At 50.6% G+C, this 12,861-nt stretch overlaps 1 protein-coding gene across 1 annotated transcript in view; it reads right to left on the reverse strand.

Moving 5' to 3' along the window:
- Positions 1 to 12,411, reverse strand: part of MYH16 (myosin heavy chain 16) — a 58,314-nt gene extending 45,903 nt beyond the window's left edge. Inside the window, 9 exon segments of the mRNA XM_082360923.1 lie at positions 677 to 780; positions 2,221 to 2,319; positions 2,695 to 2,758; positions 3,710 to 3,802; positions 4,525 to 4,621; positions 4,953 to 4,980; positions 5,582 to 5,738; positions 8,376 to 8,519; positions 10,900 to 12,411. Coding sequence (XP_082217049.1) covers positions 677 to 780; positions 2,221 to 2,319; positions 2,695 to 2,758; positions 3,710 to 3,802; positions 4,525 to 4,621; positions 4,953 to 4,980; positions 5,582 to 5,738; positions 8,376 to 8,519; positions 10,900 to 11,109 — 996 coding nt within the window. The 5' untranslated portion in view covers positions 11,110 to 12,411.
- Between the last annotated feature and the right edge of the window lie 450 nt (positions 12,412 to 12,861).

The raw sequence follows: 12,861 nt of genomic DNA on the forward strand, positions 1-12,861 counted from the left end.
AGAGAGAGAGAGGACTGTTTTCCTCCAAGGAGTCCAGACCAGACGCTCCGTGAGATAGTCATTGTATTTCTTTAACCTCTCTGGCCTCAGTTTAGTCTTCTGCAAAATGGGTGGTGGTAGGTGGTCATAAGGATAAACCAGAATGATGTGTAAATGTTTAGTCCTGTGCTTGGCACATAATAATAACCAGGAAGTAGTGTTATTCTTCCCATCATTATTACTGTTTAGGATCCTTGCTAGGTACCGGGAGAAGGGGAAGGCAAAGGTGCATCAGGAATCAGTTCGGCTGTCAAGGAGGAGAGAGTACACAGTATTCCTAACAGAATTCTCAGGTGCTCCATGTCACAAAGAAGGAGACAGAGGGTGTCGTGGGAACTGGTGAGACTAGAGGGTCACATCTAGCTGGGCTGGGGAGGAGGAAAAGTCACATGGAGTAGTCGGCCCCGTTAAGTCCCTATTGCTTTCCAATTCAACTCTGCAAAGAGAAACTGCTTGCTACGACAGCCTTGGGGAAAATGCCAACTGCAACCCCGGAAATCTCCATGGGAGAATCCAGGCTGCTGCCTGGTGGCTCTGAGTGTCCCCCCCCCCCATCCCCGACCCACCCAGTACTGGTGGCAGTGCCTGCAGGTCCCCCAGGTTTCCCTGTCTTTCACCAGCCACGCTGAGTACTCACGTCTGTGACCTGCAGCTCCTCCCCGTCGTCCATGTTGTCCACCATGGCGACGCCCTGGCTCACCCAGCAGTACTGCTTAGGGTTGGGGACCAGCAGCAGACTCTCTGCCAAGAGCAGGAAAGCGGGTTAGCAGCGTGGTGACACGTGGTTTTCTTCTTCTTCATTTTTAACCCGTATCTCCACATGCCTCCCATGTGCCAGGCATGATGGTGTCATCGTGGGGGTTACAGGGCTGAATACGACGTGGTCCCTGCCCTCTGGGATCACCCAGAGTCATGGAGGGACTTGAACAGGGCATATGAAGAACTTTAGAGTGGCAAGAGGGCCTCTGGAACTTGGTTGTGCCCTTTGTCACTTGGCCCAGCACCTGGCACCTAGGAGGCAACCAGTAGATATTTTTGGAATAAACGAGTGCATATCTTTCTCCTTTCTCTCTCCTGTAAAGAGAAGGTCGCACTCAAAGGCAGAAGGTAACAGGACAGTTGCAGCAGGCAATAGTAATCACTTGCATATAATATGCATGGGATGTTGTCACTTTTACAAAGAAATATGCTCACTTCTATTTTTCTTCAAATATGTGCCCCTCTTGGTCTATCTTTGTTTTTTCACTTTTGGAAGAGACATGGATGCAAGAAATATTTTCCTCTCCTTTCCTCTCTACTGTTGAGAAAAACTACAGCCCAGGAAGGAAGATAAATGGTGCCTGCCACTCTGCTCTAGGGTCAGAAAGGCAATAGAGCTTGGTGGGGAGTGTGGTAGACAGGAGCGCTTGAGCTCCATCCAAAGGGTCCACCACCACTCAACTGCCTTGATCAGTGCTACATGGGAGGGCAGGCCCATGGCTACCAGATCTTCTGCTATTCCAGAGAAACCAGGAAATAGGGTTTTTAATGTGAAGCTTTCCAATTTCAAAATGGCATATATTAATTAAAAAGTACACTGTGTCCAACACAAATAAAACACACCTGTGGGTGGGGGATGATACCCAGTGCCTTAGTCTCTGGCTGGGTTAGGAGGTGTGTATGTGGAAGACTGAGCCTTCATCCCTCTCTGGACCTTAGATCCTGAGCAGGTCTGCCATGGACAGTTGAGCAGGTTGTTGCTTGCACAAGGGCATCAAGCTGAGGGGGTGAGTGCAGTGTGTTTGCCAAGCTGTGTACTCAGTGGGCTACGTCCACTCAGAGGGGAGCCTGTCCCATGCGGTCATCCTGGGCTGACATCTCTGCTGCTGTCCGAGCAAGACATGGGGGGTCTAAAGCCCTATATCCCAGGTCCGTGTCTCAGCCATGAGTTGCAGGCATCTCAAGGCCCCATCTGTGAAATGGGCCAACAATAGTGTGAAGCCTCATAGGCTGTTGTGAAGATGGATGTGAGTAGAACTTTGAGAAACTTCCCTGTAACCTCTTCACGTAACTCTAGACTAAAGGGATTCACGTAGAACTGCACGTATGACACCAAACCCTCCATACATGGGAATGCTTTCGTTATTGAAAACAGAGGAAAAGCGAGTTAAGGGACAATCAGACAGACATAAAGATCTTTACCGACAAGCTCAGGCTTCTTGTTAGAGAGAATCTGGTAGAAAATGTGGTAGCTCCTCTCAGCTGCTTGCTGTGAGATGACACGAGATTTCTCTAAGAGATCTGGAAGAGAGTAAGCAGACATGCCCATGAGTTCAGCCCATTCTCCTGGAGCGCAGGGCTGCGTGGAGGGCAGGGTTCCCCTCCTCATAAAGCCCAGGGCCGTGGCCAGTCACGGGTCCACTCTTCTTCTGCCCCAGACCCGCGGCCTGGGCGGGGGACTGGCTCCTGAGGGGGGGGGAAGCCGGGGGCAGGGCCGGCCTCCTGGGTGTGGCAGGCTGTGTTCAGAAGGACCCCACACTTGAGTCCCTCTGCTGCTGTTTTGAAATTCTTAACGCTTTTTGAGCAAGGAGCCCCGCGCTTTCATTGTGCGCTGCACCCCACGCGTTGTGTAGCTGGTCCCGGCCCCAAGAACCCTCCCAAAGCGGCCTGACTCACAGCTCTCGATGTCAGCTCCGGCCAGCTTGCCTGTAGTTCCGAAGTGGATCCGGATGAACTTGCCCTGAGCAGGGAGGAGAGGGGAGGGTCCTGAGGGGGGACGTGTGCAGCTCTAGACCAACTTGCGACCGGGGTTTGGCCGCCCCGCCCCCCGAATTCTAAGGGCACCGCAGGAAGGTAACTGGGCCAGAGGCGGCTGTATGTGGAGTTGTGGGTTTCCCACTCGAATGCGCAGAGGAGGGTCTTGGAGCTAAATCTAGGGTCTGGGGGTAGCCTGCAGCTTTGGGACCTTGTGGGGCAGACGAGTGCCCCACAGGAGGGGCTGGGGCCCTTTGGAATTCGGCTTTGAGGCAGGAGTGGTGGGAATTTGGCCAGCCACATATAGGGGGCGCTGTACCACGTCTCCTTATGGAGAGACACCACATCCCTCTCCCTGACCTTTGGCAGAACCAAGGACAAACTCTCCTGGAAATAGGACTCTCTGTATCTCCATCACCTTTTGCCCTCACCTCTACTCACCTGCCCCCACCTCCTCCCTGCCCAGCCCTGTTTCCCCAGGCAGTGAGAGGCCCCAGCCGGAGATGGGGGTTCAGCAGGGAAAGGCAGGACACTACAGAGCTCCTTCTATGACCCTAGCTCCCACCAGACCAGCTTCAGAATCCACCAGGGCCCCGGGGACAGCGCCTCTTCTACATCCGGCCAGCTGTGGTCCCCCTGGTCGGGGGTGGGACGTTGTCAGCTTCAGCCACTGCAAATCTCTGGCTCTCCTGTTTTAATTTCTCAACCCCTCCATCACTGTGTACCCACATCTCTGCATTCAAGCACCTGGATGTCAATACTGAACTGGGCTCTAGTTGATATAGACCCTGACGGATAAAAATCTCTGGGAAGGAGATGCCATGACTTGACTCATCCCATTGGTGAGTTTCAATCAGCCCTGATTTCCTTCCTTGGAATGGAGTGATAATGCCTGTCCTGCCACCCCCAGGGCCACCACTGCCGCTGTCACACTTACGAAACAGGAGGAATTATTGTTTCTGGTGGTCTTGGAGTTCCTGAATGCCTCCACCACAGGGTTTGCCTGGATGATTTGATCCTCCAGGGACCCCTGACCCAGAGAGAAACACAAGGTGGGGTGGCCTATCGGCTGCTGCCTGGGGACCCAGGGCTTTCCAATGACAGTGGCGTATGTGCCAGGAACCCAGGAGGGGCACAGCCTTGGGGAGGCAGGGAGAGTGGGACTAGAGGGGACCTGGGAGGAGGGCCACCACCTAAGTAAGGACTGTCCCCCTGCAGACCCTGACATTGAAGGGCCCCTGCCAGATGAGAGGCTTTGACTCTTAGCTGCTGTTTCTTCCTTTCGCTCTTGGTGGAGAGATTCCTATGTGAACCTGAAAACCCTTCCCCGGGCATCCCTGGTCTTCCACCGAAGTCCTCCTTTCCTCTTTGTCAGCTTTTTACAGCTGCCCCTGGCCCAGCTAGTGCTCCCTGTGCTCTGGGGCTGCCAGGGCCTGCAGAAGCAGCTTAACCAGGAGCTGGCATTCCCCTTTCTACCCTGCTAAGCACAAGGGGCTCTAGCATTGGCACTTCTGGGGGCAGACGTGGCCTGGGATATCAGAGTCCATCCAGTGGGTCAGATCCGGGACTGCAGCCACCTTCTCCCTATGGGTCCCCACCCAAGTCGCTTCCCTCTAAGCCTCAGTCTCCTCATCTGTAAAGCGGCCCTAACCCAGCGAGCAGCTGTGAGGCTCACGCGGGCTCTGCTGTGTGTACCCAAAGACGGGAGGGGGCTGGGGATGAGAGGCCCCGAGTGTGCCCAGTTGGCCCTACCTTCCCATCCGAGGACTGTTTGCCAGTTCCTCCGATGTTGGCAAAGTACTGGATGACCTTCTTCGTGTTCTCAGTCTTGCCTGCACCAGATTCTCCACTGCAGGTGGAAAAAGGGAGCAGACAAGTGAAGGACAAAGAGGGGATTGGCCGCAGAGAAGCAAAGCGATGAAAGGTACGGGCTGGGCATCATCACATCGCACCCATCAGGGACAGACAGGGTGGGGCAGGAGGGGACTTGGGGACATGGAGGCCCCCCCCACTCGGTTTAGCAGATGCAGCCTTAGTCGTCCCCGCTAAGCCCACTCGCCCTCTTCCTGCAAATTTCCATACAAAGTCCTGCCAATTAATTCTAAGAAGGCTTAATGACATGTGTTAAGACACAAACCTAATTATATGTCTATAGACCGAGAGGCAGGAGGGACACTTACGTGATTAGCATAGACTGATTTTCACGCTCTGTAGGGAGGGAACCGTCAACAGGAAGATGTAATTAGAAAACACTTAGAAACTCGACATTTGGCATCACCCTAACCACACCGTCTGCATCTCCCTGCGTCCCACCCGGCTTGGAGCACGGCTGCAGTGGCCCGCGGACGCCGAAGACCTAGGATCCCGTGGGGTCTGAGGCTACACGCCTGCCTCTGCAGCCCACAGCCTTGCAGAAGGGGCCAAAAATTTACCAGCCACTCTGTTTCTATAAACACCGTCCCATGAAGCTGCCTAGTCGTAAGCAACATAAAGAGAAATAGTAATAAAAATCACGTTGTACCGTATGGTGAAGATCGCACAGGGAATGGTTAAGGGTTGACTTGAGTTCTGGACATGATTTAGCTTGGCATCCCATGTTTTTGTGATGCTTAAATGAGATGGGGTGTGAGGTAGGGCAGGTACTTAGCAAGTGCACTCACCGAGCAATATTTAAAAAAATCTTCAACGGGTGATGAGGTGTCAGGGTTGGGATTGGGTAGCACATGGGTCTAATACATCTGGAGCTCCAATGGCAAAGGGACTTTTCTTGCCCTGCCATGACAGCCCCAGCGGACCCCATTGCACGCACCCATGAGCATGTCGTGGTAGGCGATGCCCAAAATGGAGAAGAGGTGGGGCGGCATCTCCGTACGCTTCTTGCCTTTGTACATGTTGGCCACGCGGACCCCGTAGATGGGCAGCCATCGGTAGGGGTTGACTTTCACGCAGAACAAGCCTGAGTAGGTCTGGCGGGAGAGAAGGAAGATGGTTAGCTGGCCCTCCCTCCTGATGCCGTCTTCCCTCCAGATCCTGGCCCATCACAGAGCATCCTGGCTGGATCATCCTGTCAACGTAGAGAGGTACAGTGATGTTCTCTCTGGGGGAAAAAAAATCTATGTCTGAGTCTTTATTCAGTAAACAAAACCAGCCTTCTCTTTAATATATATCTGTTTCATTTTCTTTTGGCTTAATTATCTGAATCCATAACATAGTCATTTGTATGGATAAATACGCAGCAAAAGGTCCCCCAACTGCTCAGTGTCTGCCCCCTCCTCCCACAGGGAAGCTCCGTGTTGGTTTCTAATACCCCTTTCCACGGTTTTTGATGCACATATACAAACAAATCCAGAGACACGTTCACATCCCTTCACCTTGTTTTTAAAACAAGCAATAGTATTCTATGATACTGATTTATTTTTATTTTTTTAATTAAAAAGTTTTTTGAAGTATAGTTAATTTACAATGTTGTGTTAATTTCTGCTGTACAGCAAAGTGATTCAGTTATACATATATGTATATTCTTTTTCATATTCTTTTCCATTATGGTTTACCACAGGATATTGAATATAGTTCCCTGTGCTATACAGTAGGACCTTGTTGTTTATCCATCCTATGTATAATAATTTGCATCTGCTAATCCCAAACTCCCAGTCCTTCCCTCCCCTACCCCTCTCCCCCTTGGCAACCACAAGTCTGTTCTCTTTGTGAATCTGTTTCTGTTTCATAGATATGTCCATTTGTGTCGTATTTTAGGTTCCACATATAAGTGATATATGATACTGTTTTATGTCTTGCTTTTTCCACTTACTCTACGGGGGAGATTTTCCATGAGGGTTCATGGAGTCCTTACTATGTGGACACAATCCAACTGGTGGACAACTGGGTTTGATCTACTCTTAAGAAGAGACAGACACCCCCTTCTCTTTTCTCCCCATGGCAATTTTTTAAGGAAATCATCCCAGTTTTTAAAAATCAGAGAAACCAATGAGGTAGTGAAAGAAATTATTTGAGGGCAGGAAATGGCCAAATCCATGGGTCCCAAACTTCTCCTGCTGGACACTCACATTGACCTCTGGTGCCCCCTCTTTTCATGTAAACTTTAAAACTTTGCATTTTGGTCCAAGTGGGGATACACGCGCCCCCCCCCCCCAGTTTCTCCTTAGCAGAGCTGCAATATATTGCATTTTTAAAGGGAACCTTATTAAACAGAAAGTGATCCAAAGAAAGGGGAGCAAAGAGAAGAGGAAGAGAACCCACGTAAAGACTTGAGAGGATGAGTCACTGTGTCTTATCCTGGGACCCAGCCACTGAGTCACTCTTTCCCTCCAGCCCTGTCTGCAGGGTGGCGTGGGGCAGGTAGTGGACCAGAAGCTAGTTCTGTCCCTGTTTGGGTCAGAATGTAAAGGAGAGGTCCCCCGCCACCCTTGCAGGAGGGACACGAGAGGGCAGCAGTGGGGGCCTTGGAGCTGTCCTGCCTGCCCCAGTTTTTCAATCAGTGGTTCAACCGAGGTGTTTGGATTTAAGAGGAGACTCCTGCCTTGGTCCCTCAGGCCACACTCCACAGAGCCTGCAGCCCCTTAGCCCAAAGACATGATGTGGCCACCCACAGGAGCAAGGGCTCAGCTGCAGGGGGGCCCTGAGTAAGCACCAGCCCTGAGCTTGGCCACTGAGCCCACACGGACATTCTCAGCCAAAGCTCCAGGCTCAGCCAGGGGCAGATGTGGCTCTTCCCAGGCTGAGGTTCAGTGATGCCCCACTAGCCTCCAGGCCCAGCAAATATCCCCAAGAACTTTCCAGAGATCCTCCAGCACTGCATGGGGCTGTGGTGCTGCTGAGGGTCTGAATCTGGAACTAAAGTAGTATTGAGGAGGACAAGGGGAGGAAGTATGTGGCAGTTTTCTTGGCTGTCACCAAAACCCAGAAGAGGAAATCCCCAGCGGCCTCTGACCTTGAAGTCAGGCCCCAGCTCACTTAGTACTACCGGATAGCCTCTTTCCTTTTTAGTAAAGACATCTAGAGAGGCAAACACCAAAACTTCCTTATATCCCATTTTGAGTTTAGCCGCCAGCACCTTTGGGAAGTCTTAGGATTTCCAAGATGGTCAGGGGGACTGATGGTAACCCGCTTTGCTCATCCTAGCACAGGGCTCAGTGTTTGTTGAATGAAAGAATGGTTGGATGGAATTGGCTAGAAGGAAGGGAGAAAGGAAGGATGGAGGAAGGAAGGAAAGGAGAGATGAATGGATGGATGGAGGGTGGATGGATGGACAGGGAAGGCCGTCTACTGAGGCCACATGAAGTCACTAGGGGGAAAATGATGTTTTGATTGGAGAGTTTGCAGGGGTGGGGTCAGGAGGAAGACTTCTGGATGACAGCCTCAGCAAAGGGTGTGTCAGCTGCCCATGGGGATCGTACCATCACTGAGATGCCAAAGCCTTGGGGTGGAAATTCTAACACGTCAAAAACGTGGTCCCTCTGCCCTTGTCCCAGACATAATGTGTATGGGTTGCTGGGGAGGGTAGAGTAGCTGCCCCCTCCCCATCAGGAGAGGGGCAGAAGATCTGCAGCCACCCCTTCCTCCCCACACCCAGCCCCGGCACTCACATAGATCCTCATGCTGACGTAGCGTTGACGCAGGTTGTCCAGGACGCTGGCCTCGTTCAGGAAGGTCATGTCCGCCATGTCGCTGACTTGGTAGAATTTGGGTGGGTTCATTTGCTGGATGTCATCCTTCTTCATGGTGAGCGTCTGGGGGGGTCAAGACACAGCAGCACATGCGTTAAGACATAGTACTGTCACAGCCACAGTGGCATCGGGCACAGTGTACCACCCACTCTCTGGTGTCCTGCAAAAAGCTGGAATCAGTGGGTCCACCTCCTGGTCCAGCCATGTCTCACTGACTTGGGATGGGGAAGACCTTCCAAGGCCATATGAGCCCTAACTGCCTCCCCTCTGAAGTAGGGATGACAGTGGCTTCCTTGGCTGGTTGCTGGGAGGACTATATATGAACTTAAGTGGCATCAAGTAAAAAGACCCTGAAGTTCCTTCCCTATATTCAGAGCACCTCTGACCTGTGTTTCTCTTCCAGCCAAGTCCATTCTGGTAGCTGATCAGAACTTGCTCACTGATCCCAGGGACCCTTTGCAGAGATGTGACTCTTGGCTCTCTGCCTTGAGAATTAGTGGTGGTTTCTAAATAGCAATGAACTTTTCCATTAAAAATAAAAAGACATTCCCCTGCTCCCACCAAACCACCTTGAAGGATAAAATTGAAAGCAAGCAAGCAAGCAAACAAGACCAAAAAAAAAAAAAAAAGACAACAATGATGAGCAGTAGATATTTTAGGGTGAAAATAATATAGCATTAAGAGTCTGGAGCTCCTGTGCACAGCAGGCAAGTCCCATCCCCGCTCTGCACCCCAATTTTTCCTCTGTAAATGAAAACTCATGCCAGCTCTTAAATGGCAGCGTCTGGGTCCGAAGCTCAAGACATGTGATCCAGAAAACAAATATCTTTCAGCTGCCTGAAGCCTGAGATGTGAGGCTTAAACACCTACTGGGATTTCTGGGACTTTTAATAATTTATGAGTCCAACAGGCAGATAATTTGAAATCTTGACAGTTCTGGAAAATCCACCCAGTAATGGTCACCACACCCCTAGTAAATCAGGCTAGGTTTCATTCAGAGTCCATTTCTGGTAGTTGCTGATCTCTGGTCCTCGCCCACAGGCAAACTCTTCTCTTACAGCCCCAGCAGAGAAATGGAAGCCTGTGCCTTTATCGCAGGAGCCAGACGAGTCGGACTTTTCTGTCCCAAACCCGGCTGGATGGCCTATCTACCGCAGATGCTCACAGAAGTTGTGTTGTCCTTAAATTGCACCCACACTGGGGCCTCTGGGGCTCCACTCTCATCATCCATCATTCCTGGCAACACTGCAGTGCCCTGCCTTTCTGAAAAGGATGTTTCTCCTGAGAGGTAAGCTTGACTTTCATGTTCAAACCCACTTTACCACAGCTATAGCCTCATCTTTCTGTGACCACTCCCCTCGAAGGGAGGGGAGGCACACAGTAAAGCTTAAATGTTGCAAGTTCTGATCTTGGAATGTCTCTGTTCTTTTATTTGTGAAATTAATCAAGGATAAACTTCACACCCCCAGGCTGCAGCCCAACCATGGAAGATGGGGTGGTGCTGTAGAGGGGCCACGGGCATTGGAGCCAGATACAGCAAGCTTTGAATCTGAGTTCATCACTTCCTGTCTTTGTGACTGTAGGCAAATTACCTAACATCTCTTTGATCCTCTGCAAAATAGGGTCCATACATCCTACTATATCAAGTTATTGAAAGAGTTAAGCAAAAGGTCTAGCGCCTCCCCAGGAGTCTGCCCCAGGGGAGGGGTTTCATGAACCAAAATTTCTATCCACTCTCTCAAGTCATGCCTTGTAGCTGAACACTGTGGGCCAGCAGAGAGTGGTGTGCTAGTAAACCAGCTGCATGGGAAAAAAAAAAAAAAATCCCCGATTTGTACCATTTGTCAATTCCACCATGGCTGACATCAGGCTGCCAAAGGTTTAACAACCAGTTGCAAAGCCCCCGAATGTTTAGCATTAGATCCTTACAAGCCAGGGCAAGCCAGCCCCAGCACACCACCTCCATGCAGCAAGGGGCTTGGTGCCACCAGCTGTAGCTCATGACGCTGGAGAGCTCACTCAGGTGGGCCAGGGTGTCCCAGGGCCCTGTCTCGCATTCCTCATGCCATCATGGGCACATAGCGCAACTCCTGATGGGTGGGATGCTCCTCTTATTCTTAGAAAATAGATTCCCCATGAAAGGTGTTTGGGGCTTTAAAGATAAGTAACTCTCCTGATAATCTCTCTCACACATGCACTGTTTTAGAGCATACAAAGTACTTTCATGTCCTATCATGTTGGACTCTCTGTTGTAAGAGAGCCAAAGCTCAGAGAGGGAAAGTGTCCTGCTCAGGGCTCCACAGCTTGAGTATCATTGAGTCTGAACTTGAACCCAGCACAGGGGACTCGTAGGCATCTGCTCTTTTTGCCACCTTGCCTCTTGAGCCCGGGTGTCCACCACTCCTAAAGCTCAATTTCATCCTGGGGATTATTTCCCGCCCACCTGGTTGGTGATCGTCTTCACAGTGACCTGGTCGCACTGTTCGGACTGGATCTCCCCAGAAATGAAGCCCTCCTTCTCATCCTGGACCCAGCAAGACCTCTTGATGTCATAGGGCTTGTTCATGGCTTCGATTCTCTCCTTTTCGGAAGGTGTCAGGAAGGGCATTGGGTCCACATCGTCCCCACAGTTGCCTCTGGATCCACTGGGCATCGTGGCTTGGCTGAGGGAGGAGCAAGAAGGAACCACGGGTGGGAACCAGGACTTCCCTGGGTGCTAGAGGGGAAAGAGAGGATAGTTTGTCAAGACTGTTGTATGGCCTGGGGCAAATGCCTGGGAGAGACATGGGGCTGCTTCTCTCATGTCACTTTGAATGTCTTGCTGCTATTAGATCTTAGTAACCAAGAATAAGAGAGAAGCTGATAACTCCTCAGAGTTATGTACCCCTAGCCACCACAAAACACTTCTGCATCTGTGGTCCCATATGCCCCTCACACTAAGGCTGTGAGGTAGGGATCAGGGAGTCCATTTTATGGAGGGGAAGACGAAGGCCAAGAGAGGTTAAAGCATGCACTTTTAACCATGAACTAGGACGAGAAAAGGATTACCACTTGGTTTTCATTTTCCCTTAAGGTCTGAGCAGAGGCCACAAGCCACCGTAGTACCAACACTGCTGTGGCTTGTCCCCAATAGAAATCACAGCTGTTCTCCTTTCATTGTAGCAGGCATCTCCAAACATGACTTACCCTCGTCTCAACTTTGAAGTGATGGTCTCATGAGACCCTCGGTTAGAGGTTATTTAAATCTACTAACAAAAAAGTACACTTTTAATTGCTATATCACAAACTGATTTTGTAATATTTTGATAACTGGATTTTAATACCACTGGTTTCCTTTGTGACCCTACGTAGTTTATTTTATGCATTTAAAAACTCTAATCTGAGCAGAGGTCCACAGGCTTTACCAGATGCTAAGCGAGTCGCTGGTACAGAATAATTGCCCCCGGTTCAATGGTTACCTCTCTTAAGATGAGGCCAGCCTGGGGTCAAGGCTGGACCTCTTGGTTTCCAAATGCAGACAAACCAGGAAGGAGGAGGACTGGGGACTTACAGTAGCAAAGAGAGAAGTCAGGGGCATCGCAGTTTGTCTTGGGGGTGAAGGAACGTCTTGGAGGTTTGGGGAGGATGTGGTTCTGAGCCCCGTTGTCAGCAGTGCTGTTCTCAAGCCAAGGGTAGAGCCTCCACCTTTAAGTAACCCAGCTGGGGATGGAGCGTCTCACGACGGTGCCCCCAGACACCTGCTACACCGAGGTATCCTCGGGGGAGCTCCAGCGTTTCCTGCCAGGGGTCCTGGTGTTTCCAAAAGAGGCTGAGCCAGGACAGGCAAGCGATGGAGGCAAAGCCAGACACTTTCTCCTCTTCTCATCTCGCTGTGGGGTCCAGCTTAGAGTTCTGATTGGAGCCTGGGTTCCCCAACCCCAAAGCTGGTCCATTTTGCAGAAAATAAGAATGAGAGAAGGGGTATGGGTGGGGTGGGGGTGGGTAGGGGTTCTGTGCCTTCGTGGGCCACTGACCTCTTTGTCCATCTGGTGATGTCTGTGGTCTCACTGGACAAAATTTTAAATTCAGGTAATAAACTGTATAAGATCACCAAGGTAACAAATGACATTGAAATGTAATTAACACAGTACTAAGCATGTGTGATACAGCACTATGTGTGCTTCCTAACGGCAGGTCTAATAACCACTTTAGTTTTGAAGCAACCGTGAGAATTAACAATCTTTTGACCTCTCTGCAACAATTGTAATGTGATATGAAAATATCGGTGACTTCCGTTGCTGACAAAGTCACAGGTATTGCTAATACGACTGTGTTAAAAAGGGGAGGAAATGATACATTTCAATTAAGGGTAGTGAACATCACGATGCAATTGTTTTCCCCCTGGAGACCCCCCCAGCCCAGGGTA

This window comes from Balaenoptera borealis (assembly GCF_965194805.1).
Source record: "Balaenoptera borealis genome assembly, chromosome: 16".
Classification (NCBI taxonomy): Eukaryota; Metazoa; Chordata; class Mammalia; order Artiodactyla; family Balaenopteridae; genus Balaenoptera; species Balaenoptera borealis.